Source organism: Falco naumanni, chromosome 4 (genome assembly GCF_017639655.2).
Source record: "Falco naumanni isolate bFalNau1 chromosome 4, bFalNau1.pat, whole genome shotgun sequence".
Lineage (NCBI taxonomy): Eukaryota > Metazoa > Chordata > Aves > Falconiformes > Falconidae > Falco > Falco naumanni.
In genome coordinates, this window is record NC_054057.1 from 21,022,942 (window position 1) to 21,039,772 (window position 16,831).

At 40.8% G+C, this 16,831-nt stretch overlaps 1 protein-coding gene across 1 annotated transcript in view; it reads right to left on the reverse strand.

Annotated features, from left to right (window-relative positions):
- Nucleotides 1-16,831, reverse strand: part of ITGA9 (integrin subunit alpha 9) — a 230,093-nt gene that overhangs the window by 9,191 nt on the left and 204,071 nt on the right. Inside the window, exon 27 of the mRNA XM_040591349.1 lies at nt 11,391-11,510. Coding sequence (XP_040447283.1) covers nt 11,391-11,510 — 120 coding nt within the window. The remainder of the gene's footprint in view (nt 1-11,390; nt 11,511-16,831) is intronic.

Genomic DNA, 16,831 nt, shown 5'->3' on the forward strand with positions numbered 1-16,831 from the left:
CCAAAATTCTGGAGCTATCAGTGTCACTCACAATGTGTTCATACCCCATGCCAGGGAAAGGAGAGAGCATTTGAATTGTCTGTGAATCCACAGAAGTGTTTCCATCTGCCATGATAAGCAGCAAAGATGTCTGCTTGCTTTTAAACAAATCCAATCAAATTCAGGCAGAACCAAACAAAAAGGAATGACAAAGCTGACCTGGTCATTATCGGAAGTTACAAAGAGCAACCCATCCTTTCTGGAGGTTCTTCAAGTAAGTATAAGCTGCTGTAAATAGGTGGCTTAGATTCAAAACCTGAAACCATCCATGGGTTTTACACACATCCTTTAATTTAGTTATTCCAGCCCATGTACCCTTTTCTAGCATAACCTTACTGCCATCTACAGTATATGCTGAGCAGAAAGCATGCTCCTGGCAAAACTGAACAATAAAGCAACAAAAAAATCCGTGTTACTCGTAGGCTGGGAATTTACACCTGTTATTGTGAAGTTATTTCTTGCCATGCGACAGCACTGTCAAGTCCTCTATTTCATCTTGAGTATCTAAAGCCTCTTTCACTAGCACACACAACTCCTTCTAGCTTTCAATGTGAGGTTTAAATACCTTAAAAATCACAGAAAAGTCATATCTAACAAAGTTGCATAAAATTGCATTCTTTAAGCACTCACAGAAACTGTAAGCTTCCGTCAAAGTGATTTCAAAGTGTTGAATTAACATCACAATAAATTGTCTTTTTTTCTGCTGCTATCTTCTGCACATCTGAAGATTGATCACTGAATTACTGGACATTTTATATTTTTGACGTTTAGAAAAATATACATTTAGCCAACATTTCCTGTAGTACCATCCTGTGACTATCTCTCTAGGGTGCCAGTTTTAAGTATGTTTGAAGAATGATGATATTACAAAATAAAATTTAATCCGTAATTGGGAAGAAACCCAAATCTGATCAGAGGGCAAGCAATATCACTGCCTTTCTTATATTCACTGTTGGGTAAATGTCTAAAGCATTTTTATCATGTCCAATGAGGTTTATTCTCCCAATCAAAATAGAAAGAGAAATAGTTTGAGACATGGACCATAGAAGAATGGTTATGGTTTGTATTTTTTTAAAAGTCTTTTTCCCATTAACGTAATCCATTAAGAAAAAAAAAATATTGATAAGAATAGTTACACGCTGCTATACAAAGAAATTATACCTTAATTTACAGTAGTGTTCTGAGACTCTAACTGAGCTAGGAATAGAGGTTTGTGAAATATAATGTTCAAACAGAATCCAAAACTACATCAGATTTTTGCCACTTTGTACAGTTTTTTAATTCTCTAGTGTATATGGAGGTACTAAGCTGCACACATAAATTATTGATTTTTATCAATATGATTCTGCTGACAAATGCCTTCTAATAGAGGATATTGACCATAGCACAAACCAACAAGTAAGAAGGAAAGAGAGTGAAGTAAGCACTGACACAGGTGTAACAAAGAAACAAAAATTTAAGAATCACTGAAGAAATCTCCCATTGAACTAGGTTTTGACAAGATATTTTGGGCTTACTGCCTTAATTACAAGATGTCTTTTCTCTATTATACAGTTTTTTCATGTACTGCAAGCACTATCCAGCTATACCTGATGAACAGTCTAGGCTTATATCATCAATCTTTGACTGCTGCACCTCTTTAATCTAGGCAGAGGTCCCAAGCTATTCACCTTGTGGCCCTTCAGAAAGAATTAGCTTACTCTTCTGTCCATGCCCCTTGGGCACTTCTCTCTTCTCATAAACAGTACCACAGCTAGAAAAATATGCAGCTTATCATGGTTCAAAGATAATCCAGGAACCTCACCCCAAGCAATATGTCACCAGTTGGCAAAGCAGCAACACCCCCAATCTCTGCAAAGCAGCGCTGCTGGGATTGGAAGCATGGAGTGTTTACCCATGCAGAGACCGATCACTGGCTAAGTGCATCTCACTCTACTACCACCAAGAAGGCAGGAAAAAGTACTTTTCACTTGGGTTTGCATGGCCCTGGATAATTCTGGCAAGTCACGAGCTCCAAGAGGATGCACTATTTCCTTCCTCCCAATCAAGGAACCCTTGCCACAGTACAGAGGGGTCACAAACAGATAATGTGTATCAGCTTTTCAAAAGGAGACTGGCAAACTGCCACTGCCTAGACCCCGCTGTGAGGAAAAGGAATGTTTGGAAAGCAGCCACAGGTCCTGCCTTTAGTTATAGCAGAAACTGTATATGTAATATAGGAAGAAGGATGATAGTGTGGCTAAGGTAAGTTCATGAGGACTCCAGGGGTCTGGCTTTGATTATTGTCATTCATTGACTTTGAGATGCAAATCCCTTAACTTTCCTGTCATGTAGGTCCTCATTTCCTCAGTGAAACATGTACCTGTACACGTTTCATGTACATGAAACACGTACAAGAAAATAAATACATGTGCTTCAAACATCACCATTCCACAAGTGGCTGGTGTGTGTGTGTGTGTGTATACACACACACAATACATACTTTGTACATATACACAATGCGATACGTACTTACTATATAGGGAACTAGGCAAAGAAGTCCAGCAGCTTACACAAAGAGGCGGTTTACTCTACAAACATTTTGCTAAGCTACTATGGAAGAATTTGGTACCTAGCATCTGTATCTGTTCCCAATGTATTACAACAGAAAGACATTGCTATGGCAGAAAAGAAATAGCAATGTACACAAAATTGTACTGAATTTTCAAGTTACTTTCATATAGCTTGGCTAACTGACTTAAGATATTACTGTTGACACCTAGGGGGAAAAACTGTAGCCCTGCACAGATTTTAGGAAGAAATTTATTTTACATGCTGAAGTAGTAAAACAAGCAGTTTTTAAACACACAGTTTTAGGCAGTTACTTTGTAATGTTGAAATAATAAGAAAAAGTTTAAGTGCTCTTTTTTGCTAAGAACACTCAATCATTTCTTAAACTTAGCTCAAGCAGTCATTAAACAAACTATTAATTTAACCAAATGCTTTATGTCTATCTCGAAGGCCAAATTTTCAAAAACCAGTCACTAAGGCTAGGTACCTCAAGGCAGATACACAATTCTCACTAGCAGCATACATGGAAAAGATGCATTTAGATGTGTGTCTGCACACAGAGACAGACACCAGTACATACAATCGCATTTAGTAGTTTGGCTTTTTTAATGTAACATGCTTTTCTGTTGTCACTGATGCTCAAGCGTCACCCCACTCTAAACAGGAAGCCCAGTCATCAATAATTTGTCCCTCTAACCACTTCTCTGCAAGTTTTCTCCCAGGAGTTGTTTAGTTGGCTTCAATGGACCTACTTGCTAATGTGGTGAATAAAGCTAGTAGTTCTGGTGTCTACCCTTGGAATATCTTTACCACGTAGGTAAGATATAGCCTGCCTCAGACACGACTCATTCACCTAGCATTTGGTTCATTTGTGCATACATAATATATTTTGTTAAGGACTTAGTACTTAAGAGTACTTTAGAAATAAGGAGAACTCCAGTGACTGGACTTCTAAAGATCTTTCAGTGCTGAGTTCTGCAAGCTTGAGTTTAATGAAAGCATGAACTTCTTGCAGGATGGTAACACTGTACAGTCACTTGCATGACAGATGTTACCAATATGCTTATAAGTGTAATCAAAGAGCGAATTAGCCAACATTAAAACTTATAAACATTTCTAAATAGTTTAAGGATTTTTTCCTATTGCAAAATTTTACCAAGTAGTTTATTTAAAAAAAAAAAGTCATAGAATGAACACAACCATCATCCAAAGTTTATCTCTGATTATCAGTCTCAAAAATGAGAAAGAACATAAAGTCCAGTGCATATATGTCTGAACAAATTATTATATACTGATTTCTTAAATCTCAGCAGAGAACAGGGCAGTAATTAGATATATACTTTCTGTAAGTGCAATTAATTTAAGACATATCTCAATCCACATTTTCCATTTCCTCTCCAAACAAAAAAAAAAAAAAAAACTACTGAAATATTTCTGGCTTTGTTTGAAAACCAGAGACTAAACATTAAAGACTATTTCTGGATGCAATAAAAAGTAGCTTTAAAATCATATTTTGAAACGTTTGGCCTGCCAGAAATATTTTAATGAAAGTTGTACTATGTCCATAATTATCAGAACAAGTTACTTTCATGCGTTTAGCCTAACCAGGAGGAAATGGCTATGGATGGTGTAAGTCATAATACAGCATTTCCCACTGTGACACCAAGCCTAAAGAGAGAATTCAGACTATGTAAGTCACATTTTCACTGTTATTGGCATCTGAGTCTGAGGGATGCTAACAACTTCCAGTAAATACACATGTTGCATTCCGGCAGTAAGGAACCTTGGAACCTTAGGTACTTATTTGCAATTTTGCAGTCTACACACGTATTCTTTTTCTGGTTTGGGCTCCTGAAAATGGCGGCTATATTTCTACTTTTCAGAAAGATGTTCTGAATCACATCACTACCTTATCTTGCCAGTGGATTCAGTTTGGTCACACTTTGCCAGGATGACAGCAACATAGCTGCAATGGCTGTGATGGTCTCAAAGTACCCTGGCATTGCACAGCTCTCATTTGGAGGACACTGAGACCAGAGAGAACACTCAGCCACAACACTGCCGTTGTATGTTTACATAGCTCATTTTATCCAGAAAGATAACAGAGGCATTTCACAAGTACTGGACACACACCACCACCGAGACGTTGCCAACCTTGCTCTTGAGGGTGGTGAACAAATACTACATGGCAGCCAGCAGACTCACTGGGGAAGGCAGTGTTTTGGCTACAGCAGCAGCATTAACCATTTACTTGTGTAGGAACAAATAAAAGATGCCCAAACGCAGCCTTCCTGTAACATTCAGCCAGAATTCAAAAAGCACAGCAAATCACCCAAATAATCTACTACGGAAAACCCAACATTTGAGTCACTGTTGCAGGAATAGACACCTTTTTGCCCTCAGGAAGCCAAGAGTCTACAAACATTTTGTGATGCTCACTTTGCTACAGGAGAAGGAAATACAATAAAACACAGTTTTGGCTGTTTACGAAAATAAGCAGGCTTCAAATGATCCACCTAACTTCTGTCTGGTGAAACATTTAATGGTGAAACATGAAATTTATACAGACAACCAACCACCTCCACTGCCCCATTCCTTCCTCAAGGTTTCTCAGCTGCTTTATGTAATGAAGACCTATCCATGTCTGGGAAATAATATGGGTTTGGTTTTGAATCACAGAAGTTAATTATCAACTGACTCTATCTTTATTATAACAGGATAATTTTGAAAAAGTCTAATTCTAGGCCTACTGAACCTAGAATTTGTGTCAAAAAAATAGTACCCCTAGAAGCCTACGTATGAGATAGCAAGTAACAACTTACTTGAAGCAATTAGATAAATGGGTAACAAAAGCAATAAGATGAAAAGTTTATCAGAAAAAACTCTACAGAAAGCAATGATTTGAGGGCTACAGAAAGAAGAATTTTGGAGAATACAAATGAAGTCCCAGTTTTTGCAGTTTTGATGGACAGACAGGACAGGTATGACCTGTGTAGTTACTACAGGTAGGGATCACACTTTAGTAAGTGAAACAAGCTGAAAAATCAATTAAGAGAACAAAGTTGGGCAGGAACTTGGAAGAAAGTGTGAGAAATTAGTACTGACATGGTTTTGAACTGAGGAGAGATAGTAGAGAAGAAAAAAAAAAAGAAAAAAAAGTAGTATAGACCTCTCAAGTTCTAAGGCACCTGGTGCATCTGTCTACATCTCTACAGCGAAGACCTTTGTGAGCTGTGAAATCCATCCTTCCCATCAGTCGTCACTAGTAAGTGCTCTCTCACAGCAAGTTGAGCTAATCACCTTGTTTATCTGAACATCAATTTTAGTCTGAATTTTAAAGCATCACCATAGTAAATAATGGTTTATTCTTGGAATTATATGTACAGAAAGGAAGAAGCATGCGAACTCTGAATAAGCACAACAACTTTCATTAGGGATATGAAATGTCAGTCAGTTTTAACAGGTTTCTCTGTCCCTACCTCTAAAACCAACGTTTGAAGCTATACAGTTGTGATAATGGCAATAATTATAATAATGTAATAAAGACTTTTTAAATTGAAAAGTGTTCTTCCTGGAAAGATTACAAACATAAATAGATTACAGATATATAGATATAGATAGGTATATGGAGAGGAGGGAGAGGAATAAGAGAGCGAGAGGTGTGCAAACACTTCTCCTATGCTCAAATCCGAAGAGGTTTCTTACCATAAGTGTATGTGCCTATTCAACTCTGGGGAAAAAAAAAACAACAACCAACCAAAACCCACTACCAAACAAATAAAAAAAACCCTAAATACTTTTATTTCATTGCAGAGCTACTACTCCAAAACCTGGCCACCTGCAAAGAGAGTTGGTGCAAGGACTGACCAGGAGATGGTAGGTAGCCTCTGCCACCTGAGCTGTACGTAGATAAAAGGGAGAGAAAATGTTTTTAGGCTTGTAACACAGCATACAGAGCAACCACCGGCAAGGAATAAGCGCAGAGGTTTTTGGTTGGGATTTTTTTTTCTCTTTTTTTTTTTCTTCCTTTTTTTTCCCCTCTGCTGGAAAATGGTGAGCTGTATGTAGAGAGACTTAATGTTTGAGGCCCTAAGTAAGGGAAAGTGTCACCTTTCAAAAAGGGGAAAACAGCGGGTTTTGCTACATAGGTGAATTTCAAGTTAGCTTTAGCCTTTGTTAGCTTCAGATATTTTCTGAATGCTGAAACAATATGTGAGGCAATGGCAACTACTCCATGTAGGAATACAAGTGTTCTTTAAAAGACATTTGTGCACTCACAGAAAAAAAGTCGTAAGGCTTCTCTAAGCAAGAAGCCCAAACATACCTTTGAAAAACCTTGGGTTTGTTCAGTTTTTTGGTGTTTTTTTTTTTTTTTTTTTTTTTTTTTTTAAGAGCTTCATATTTCATAAGGAAAGCTTTATATTTCAAAGTTTGTCCCCTAAAGCGGTGCTAGCAAGCAGTTACAGCCACACATACCATCTCTGCTTAAATAAGGACTTTGCAAGTCCAGCACTTGGTAGGATTAATGCTCCCTGTTGGAAATAGCCAGTTCAAAGCCCGCACTAACTCAGCTGAGTAGACAGAAGTGTCTTCACAGTATTTATCCTAAAAACTAAAGACAGTCTTCAAATGCTCATTTTAAGAGAAAGGGCAAAAACATTCTGTCTAGCACATACTGAAGAGCAGGAACCCTCTGGCTAATCAAAAACCAACATACGTGGGTGCAATTCTGCTGGTCCTTCTCTCTGCAATCCCGTCAAAGATCCAGACTTTGGAGCAGAAGTGTCTTATTACATAAGGGAAAGCCAGAGATCAGCTATTTACCCCAGGAATACAAAAGCTATAAAACAGTGCTAGAAACCTCATTTTAGACAAGTTGGAGCTTGGATACCAGAGACAGGCTCAGATAAAAGTCCAGCTCCTGTGTTAAACGTGCCACAAAGAAACAAAATAATGTTACTGCAATGAATATAAAAACCTTTGTTTTGCAAATCACTTCCACAACTGGCTCCACAGATCAATCGGCTGCCCAAATGTCCAGTCCGGTACTCGCTTACACATCCCCTCTTAGATATCCTCTGGGTACAAATAATTATTCTTTTTTCTTTCTGTGCACTTTATCTAAAATGCATTAATCTAATTCACCCCGCAACTCAAGCCAGTTCAAACGCAGAAACTTCAATCCACCGCCTTGTAAAGCACTATTCTTATTAATAGAATATTTATTGTGTTATGATATATCACGCCTCAGTTTTTCATTTGCACAGAGTATGCCAGTTCCCCCCTGGGTTTACGCCTGCATAAAGCCACAATGACCGAAGGGGACCTTGTCCCCGCACATGGCTGCAGTCCTGACATCTGAGGGAAGCATGTGTGGGAGAGCACTCCCCAAAATAACCCAGCCACGACTGCCTTTCCCTTCTGAACTTTTGCCAGTGCTTGTGAAACCACGGGCTCGTCTAGCACATGGGTAGTTGGCCTGAAGCAAAGAGACCTCCTCCCCTGCTCCGCTCTCCACAAGCATCTGGAGGCCACCAAAGAGTTGCAGGCCAATCTCCACAGTAAAAAACAAGATGTATTGCTGTGGGCAACAGCATGAGAGCCCCCCCTGCTCCTCTTGCACATGGGAGACCATAGACAAGACGTGAGTGGGGAGGGCAAGCTGTGCTGCAGAGCAACCAGAAAAACTGGGAGCGTGTCTCCATCGATGCCTGCACAAAGGCTTCTGGAGTGGATGAACAAGATACGAATAGCCACAAGTGTCAGGATAAAACTGGGCTATCCAACAAAATAGGCAAAAATGGGGCCAACTCTTGCCAGCCTGCCTTACACATGGCATCTCGTGGAAGTCAGGGAAAAGCTGCTCACCCCCTCTGAATCCGCACACACTTAAACCAGAGGAAACACGGCGTCTACATGAAATACTAAAATAAACAGAGAAGCAAAGCCAGTTGAAAACTGATGAAGTTTACGCTAAAAAGCTCATTATGTGTGTATAAATGTGGCTGTGGTCTTGCATGTGAATAAATAAGCTTTTATTCCAGGCATTTAACATCACTTCCATTGACATGGACCCTCTAAAGCGTGGAAATTTAGATTCAAATTAGGATTTTGGGCTGGAATGTCCCCGAGATCTCACTCCTGCTAACGCCGTTCATTCTACCAGTGTGTAATGTGAAATATTTACACGTGTTCTAACATCTTCCTGCAACTTTAAGGAGCTGCTTACTCCGTTTGCAGAATATCAGCGTGTTTGAGGATTTGCCCGTTGCGTTGCACCACTCACAGTGCAGCCGTGCACACAGGAAGAGCATACCTTCCACGGCAGGCTGTCACAGCCGCTGCCAGCAAGCCCTGCGCTGCTGCCACTGCTCAGTCCCCTTACCATGGGTTTGCTCCAGCTCCTGCTCTGCTTTGTGTAAACAGCTGCCTTCCAGGACCACTCTAGGTTCAGCTCTAATTAATTTCTTAATAAAAATACAATTTAGTTTATACTCTAGTCCTAAAATGTGGGTCATTTCTAGTTCTCACTAGATGCCCTAAACTCCATCTAATTCAAATCTGTTCTCTCATTCCACACTTAAAGACTAAACCACTTCTAATGTAAGTTGGTATTTTTACTGCTTCACACGCAGACTTTAGGAATGACTGTAGGATATATTTGGCCAATTTTGTCTAACAAATATTTATAATCAGACAATTAAGATTCCTCTGCAGGACTGCAACTTTCCCATGTCAGTTTTATCTCAGGCAACTTTAAGATTGCCAGTAACATTAATAAATATAGCAACTACTGAGTGCAAAGTATTACTTATGTATATTTATGTTCCAGACTAAGACTTAAATAAAAATACTGGCTGATACTAGCAGCTACACACTTTTAATCAGTTTTTTTTAAAACAAAACCTGAAGTTACTGGTTCCTTTAGTAATCATGCAACTCCACAGATAAAGCCCTGGAGTGCAGCTGACAAAGCCTGCCTTTTATCGCCATCTCTGCCACAGGACTCTGGAAAAAGCACCTCTCCTTCCTTTGCCTCTTTAACAAGGCATGCAGAAAGGGTTATGTAAGCCTGGTGTTAGTTGTAATTATTTGTTGCTGTCACTCAGAATTTCCCTCAGGGATTTCATGCAATGAAATGGCACTTGCTTCATGGGTACTAGGATGATCCCTATAAAGTTTTAAAGAGCTCAAGTCTCAAGATAAAGCCAGGAAGCAAAGGACTGTATTAATTCTAGTGGAGACCAAGAACTGAACTTCCGTCTGATTCTCATAGAAACTCTCAGTGAAAGGTGCTATTCCTCTTAGCCTGCACATTTTCAAACAGTTAATCTAGTGCCTTTTTACCTTCAGGAAATGAAGCATATGAAATCAGTCATATAGGTATCAGTGGCAGCAACTCCTTTTTCAAAACCGTGTGTCATTGCGACATAAAACTTGGCCTTCTTCCAATTCACATTTTTCCATTCTCATGGTTATTCTGCCATCTCAACTGCACAGACTTTTTTTTTTTCCCTTCACTCTTTCTGCCACAGAAAACAAAAGCATTTCCCACATGCCAGAAAAACAGAAGTTACAAGATATTCTAGACTGTGGTCAAACATTGTTTTCCAAATGGGAAGCACAGTCAATTTTGACCGAGCCAGTATATGCTTAAAAATCTTCAAAACTAACTAAAAAATACTTTACATCTATAACCCATACAAAACTTATATAATATACGAAGTAAGTGTATACTCTGTAACACAGCTATACACACATCTGTATAACTTAGAATAACAACTGCACGGGCCCGTTTTTTGCCCAGGTTTGCAAATCCATTTCACAGCCTCACGACCTGCAGCGCAATGTCCTTTCACAGCACATCGGGACGGCGACCTCCAGTCCCGGCACAGCCGGTGAGCAGAGCCCGCAGCGCACATGCTGCTAAACAGTGCGAATCAGCCTGCTGGACCTCCGCCACGGGAAGCAAAATAAGGTTGGACTTGTTCCCACATGTACATTTGAGATTTACTTCTCTCAAAGACAGTCCCTGACCTTGACCGTGGCCTTTTAAATTTATGGATTGGTAACAGGGAACTAAGGAATGAAAACACTTGAAGCTCCTTACCCTTCATATTTACCACACCAGATGGCTGCTGCTAAGTGTCAGCATCAGCCCAGTTTTACCGTGTAACAGTGCCTGGGTACAAGAACTGTATCTTATCAGAGATGGTGTGAAGGCTGGCTTTTAACAGGTCCCTGATGCTTCTTGCTCTGGTAAAGCATTTCACTCATCTGGAACTCTTTGTTTGAAGGATCTGAAGATTTATTGCTGGATACTCCTCTCCCCTGGGCATTTACCTTTTGAAAACAGTAGCTACCAACTGGGTTTTGCTAGGCAGGCACCCAATCTTTTAGCTGGTCAAAAAAAGTGACCTGATTTTCAGGAAACCCTGTTGAAATCAGTGATCCTCAGACATCAGAAAACCATAGAGATATACCAAATATCTACGTGTGAGATAACAGCAGGTTTCTAAGAGGGATCCTCACTTGTCCTGAAATGGTATCAGAGGCTTCAACTTCTAATAGAAGTCCTAAAAAAAAAAAATAAATCCACTTTTCCACTTCTCTACAGCATGAGTGTCTCCCTGTCTCTCACGAAACCCTGGATATGAAAATATTTTTGCTGGCCAATGGCTCCTGTAATGGAGCGGACAATTATTTAGTTCCTAAAGCAAATGGATGTTAAATGCAAGGGTGAATTTATGCTTTTTTTCCTGGGACTAGCCTTGGTGTTTACATTGCATGTGTTACCTTACCTTCCATAAGAGCACAGCCAGCAACAGGAAGATGAGAATTCCCACCAGCAAACTGATGGCAATGATCCATCCGACAACATACCCACGAGGCTCCAGATTGTGCAAAGCCTCAAAGACCACCTACAAAGCAATTAGAAAAAGATCTTTTTATGATTGGAAATTGTATTGTTTTGTCGTGTACTCATCTTATTAAACACATTGCATGGTGGCCTCACTGATCGTGTTTCGTCTGCCAAATAAATACGGAATGTGTCTTAATTTCATGCTTTCCATTTATTTTTTGCAAGGGATTTAAAGCTTTCAAGTGGACTTTTGAGTAGGCATGCCTTGGATCCAAAGGATATCAGCTTCCACTCCAAAAAAAACTCTTAACACTGCCCCCGACCCCCCCACCCCCACCCCAGACAATGAACTTCTGCTGCTGCTGGGCCACCAAAGGTGCACAAAGGTTTGCATGAAAAACTCCATCCCTTGGATTGGCAAAAATGGCCATGACATCTCACATGGTTTGTCTTACTTATCACATTCCCAGCCTTGCCAAACAGTCCAATGCTTCACATTAAACACTCAAGTACACTGAGCCTGTTAACTTTTCTCTGCAAAAAATAAGACAACACACATACAACTCTATTGAATACAAAATTGTCCCTGCTGTGATTCACCAGACACATCGTGTGAAAGAGGGAAGGGTGCATGCAGGCATGGGTTCTTCTGGGAATGTAGAAAGCAGTCTCCTGCTGTTCTCTTCTCCCTTTTTGTACGGCGTATATGGCAGGGAAATACATCCTACAAAGAGCTTTCCTTAACAGTCTGCCTTAAGAAGAAATTGGGAGCAAATTATACTGCTTATATACGCTATGTGAATTTCCAGTCTCTTGTTTCAATCAAAACCAGTTCCTCAGTGGAAAACTCAAAACCAGTTCTCCTCAGTGAGGGCTATTTCTATCTTAAATTTTGTAATTTAATATCCAGCAAATGCAGAGAGGCAGCACAGATTTTTTTAAAGGTAATATGTTTGCTTTGTCTGGCTTTCTTTTGGAAAGAAAAGTAGTGAGTTTTCCTCCCTCCTTCACAAACCGCTTTCTTCATCTTTGCTTAAAAATATCAAAACCCTTTCACAGATACAAATTGTTAAATCAATCTTTTAAACAAAACAAAACAAAAATTGGTAGTTAAAAGTGAGAGAAAATCCGGCAGTTAGAGTCAGATACAATTATGGAACCTCAAGATATTAATCTTAAGAAGCCCGTGGAAGGCCCATGAAATACCTCCAGTCACTGGTGACACTGCTCAAACTGCATTATTTATGAGACAGCAAGGGAACACGGCCCCACACAACCCTGTGGACGTTGAAGGTGCACGTTCAGGAAAAGGCTGCAATAGGGAGGTGATGGCAGCACTGGAACAGGGGACAAAGAGGCTCTGGGTTCTCCATCCCTGCAGGGTTCCAAGCTTCACTCAGACACAGCCGCGGGGATCCTGAGCCAGTGTGGGCAACAGCCCTGTTTCAAGTGGGAAATGGGAGAGGACAGCCTCCCAGGATCACACTAATGTCTTTTTCTGTAAGCATATGCATCCTCAGCAAACACCCACAAAAATTACAGGCACAGATGAGAGAAAGCAGGTGAGTAAGGCTATATTCTGCCACAGTGTTCCCACAAAGAAGTATTCAAAGATCCTTCATCTCAGTTTCACAGGCTGATTAAGACCACAGCTTTTATGGAGGAGGAAATTGAACACAGCTGATTTACACACACCGTTTTTTATCGATAAGCTATTATCAAGTATTTGACGACAAAAAGACGTGAAAACATAACAAACGGACAGGAACAAAGCCATACATAGACAGCATCATCCAAATATATTCCCATAACTAGTGTCACAATGCTCAAAATACCTCTCAAACACAGACGAGTTTTTCACCTGAGAAAAAGAATAATTTTAGTGTTTCAGACATTAGCACAAAGCCTTTGTCAGACTTTTAAGGACATCTTGCTGAACAGAGAGTTTCCTAAGCAGCAGAGTTTCCCTCATAGCCAAGATGAGTGTAAGGGAAAAACCAGAAGGAGAGATCAAACACAAATCTTGTGCCTCCCTCTTATTTCTGAGCCAGCTTGGAAAGACGATCTGATGCGGCAGTCCATTTCTCGCAGAGGCTATGGTTAGCATCCATCTTGCGGACACAAGTCAGATGACTATTTCTTAGATGATAAGGTACTAATGTTATTTTCCTTTCTGACTTTAAAAGAAAAAAAAACCCTCCTGACATTTTAAGTATTACCAACTTTAGTGAAGAGACCTTTCAAGTAATCCCTGGATGCAAAATGAGGTGGTGCTTTCTATCCATTACTCAGAGAGTAAATGTTAACGTAACACAACCTCCAGCACAATAGACCTGTATGTCCTTCATGCTGCCAAAAAGGCAAAGCCAGGAATAGCTGCAGAGATTGAATCATACATCATCTCTACAGCAAGAGCCCCACATTTCAGGTTTGAAGCACACTGGCTGGAATAGCTTGACTGTAGCTTTTGCAGTCACAGCTCAAGCTATAAGGGTAGAGAGCAACGGCAGCTTCTTATCCATGCAGTTTCTTCTAGCAGTCTGGATTCAACATACAAGGATAAAAAAACCCTGTTCACAGCTTTCTGGTTTTGAGAGGAGCAGGGATGTTGTGCATGTTAATATCCTTATCCCTCTCAAGCCCTCAAAATCTGCCTGCATCAATACGCCGCCACTGCAATGAGTTTTGGTGAAGAAGTAACCAAAAAAAAACCCCAAGCCAAACCCCAATCAAACCAGACTGAGCAGAGTCAGCATACATTGCATATCAGGAGGATCAGCAAGAAGCCAGTAGAGTAAGCGGCGGAAGGCCAGGAAAGCAAGGCATCCCCAGGGGGAGGTTGGAGCCAGAGGGTGATGTTACTGAAGAGAAGCGTGCCATGCACTGCCTGCCGCTTGACCCACTGGCCATCGCGCAGACCCTAAAAGCCAACCTCAAGCGAACCATGAGCTCCTCGTCCTGTCCACCCCAGCAGCACAGCCCCTGTAGGGCAGCCAACACGCTGGGGAGCACAAGGCAGTCCCCAGCCCAGCACACTTCCCACAGCCCTGACTGAAGGAGAAGACAGGAGTGATAACAGTGACTGATAAGGGGGGTGGGAAAGCATCCCCGAGAGGGCGGCTGGAGCAGCAGCAGTCTAGCTCAGAGAAAGCACGGGCAACGGTCATAAAATATGGAGCGGATTACAGGCTTGTTTTCAGACTCTGACAAAACGCCAGGGAAAGGCAGTGAAAAACACAGTTGTCTTGACGATGTATGAGGGGGTTTAGTTTCATATTTATCTTTTGCATTTCACACTGTACTTGTGGGATCTGAAAGCCAGGAAGCCCAGGAGGCAGTGTAGCTTGCCATTTACCTGTAGGTAGCTCACACATCAGTCAGGTTTTACACAGTGTAACTGCCCTTCTGTGAAATCACAGAGGTCTGCAGCCTACCACTGACTTCTGAAATGTTGAACCCACATGGACAAGGGAATTTACCAGTTCATCTTCTGCTTGTGCCAAACATTTGCTATATTCTGATAGTCTTAGTGAACAAATTGAAAAGAATCAGAATTCTGTATTTTTTTAACACTTTTAAAACACCCTATTTCAGTAAAATGTACAGGCAAGAAGTTAACAGAGTAGGAATTTTGCAAATACTTAAAGTTCATACTGTGCTGAAGTCCTTTGCAGAATAAGCACATGCTGCTGCACTGGGACTCAGAAAGACAAGAAACATACTTCAGCAAAATCTGGTTAGAAATACCTAACTGCAAAATTTTCATTTCTTTTTGCTTATGTGCACTAAATGCATTTTATGCACTTGCATCATGAACCACAGCACAATGGAAGGTGCTGGCTTATCAAAAAAATGCTGGTTTATTTCTTTATTATCACCCAGAATATTTCTGGTGTTTCAAGCCACACTGCACTGCTGGCTGACTTGTCCATTCAAGTGCTGTTATACTTGGGGGACTTGCAGTAGCAACACCATTCTCCCATACATCTGTACATATATGTATATGCATCCGTTTTAATATATTTATTTACATACACTAAGAACAACCTTGGAAGTTCTTGAAAAATACACACCTGAGGAATCCTTGCTACCTGCTTGTCTCTATCCCTGGGAAATTAACTGTATTTTATTGCTGTCATGTATTGCTCTGTTCCTTTACCCAAGCGTGTGTTTCTACCTGTGAGACTGCACTGTAAAGACCAGAAAAATCTATAAAGGGATTGTTACAGTAACAGATGGAAAGGCAAAATAACAAAATGAAAACCAAAACATGGTGAAAACAATAAGGGCAGCAAATAAGCCACGGGCAGGGAGGCTGCAAAGCTGCTGGAGGAAGCACATACCTGGCTCCAGCCAGGCTAGGATGTTGCACCAATCCCAGAGGTAAGCTGGAAGGAACAGGTGCCTTAAAATGCTGATTGTTTCTAAAACGCAAGAGCCGGGTGTGGGGTGTGGGTGTGGGTTGCTGGCTGAGCGGAAGAGGTATGCATTAAAAAAGGCTGGGACATCATGAGCACTGTCTAGTACCACAGGCTGCTCCTTCCAATGCAGGCAAGGGAGAACAGGACAAAGTCAGGAGCCCTCTGCACTGCAGGCAGAAGTTACCAAGCTTAGGCACATGAACATGCATTTAAACATCTCTGCATATATATATGCATATAGAGACCTCTCAGAAACATCCTGTAGGTCTTCAGAGCCATAAACGTCATTATTTTAAGTTGTTCTTTTTTGTTATTTTCCTGAAATATATTTGTTTTTCATCTCAGACACGAACACATCTAAATCTGGGGTGGGGGATGGATAAAAATAATAAAAATCCATGTAAGGCAACTGCCTGCCCCTGTTGAATTACAACTGGGCTGAAAATGAAAGAACAATGAACTCCACGCAAAGGAGAGAAAGGTTCAATGGGTCGATAGAACATGCCTGTGCTGAGCTGACAGCACCAGACAGCTGTACAGCAGCCTTCAGCTTTACAGGACACTTGGTTGCAGGAGCTGTGTGCATTTTATCTGGGGTTCCCTCTTCATCTATTCGGTTTTGCATTCCCTCACTCTCAAGACAGGGACACTTGGACACATTTGGCTGGTTTTGGCATAGTGAAACCCAGCCTATTCCTCCTTCCACAATGGCACTCACTGAGGGAACTCCTTCTGCACCATAAGAGCACTCCTACCCCTGCACACAAGCATCGAGCAGAGGATGTGAATTCTTGGATCTGGTATTTGACCACTGTGGTCTCATGGAGCTTTTTCTTGGTTTTGCCTCACATGCAGAGGAGGAGGAAGCCAAACCTTCATGTAAACCCACATGCTTAAGAAAAGAAAGTATGTCTCCTGAAAATACCACACCATTGGTTTCAGCCAATATATACTCATG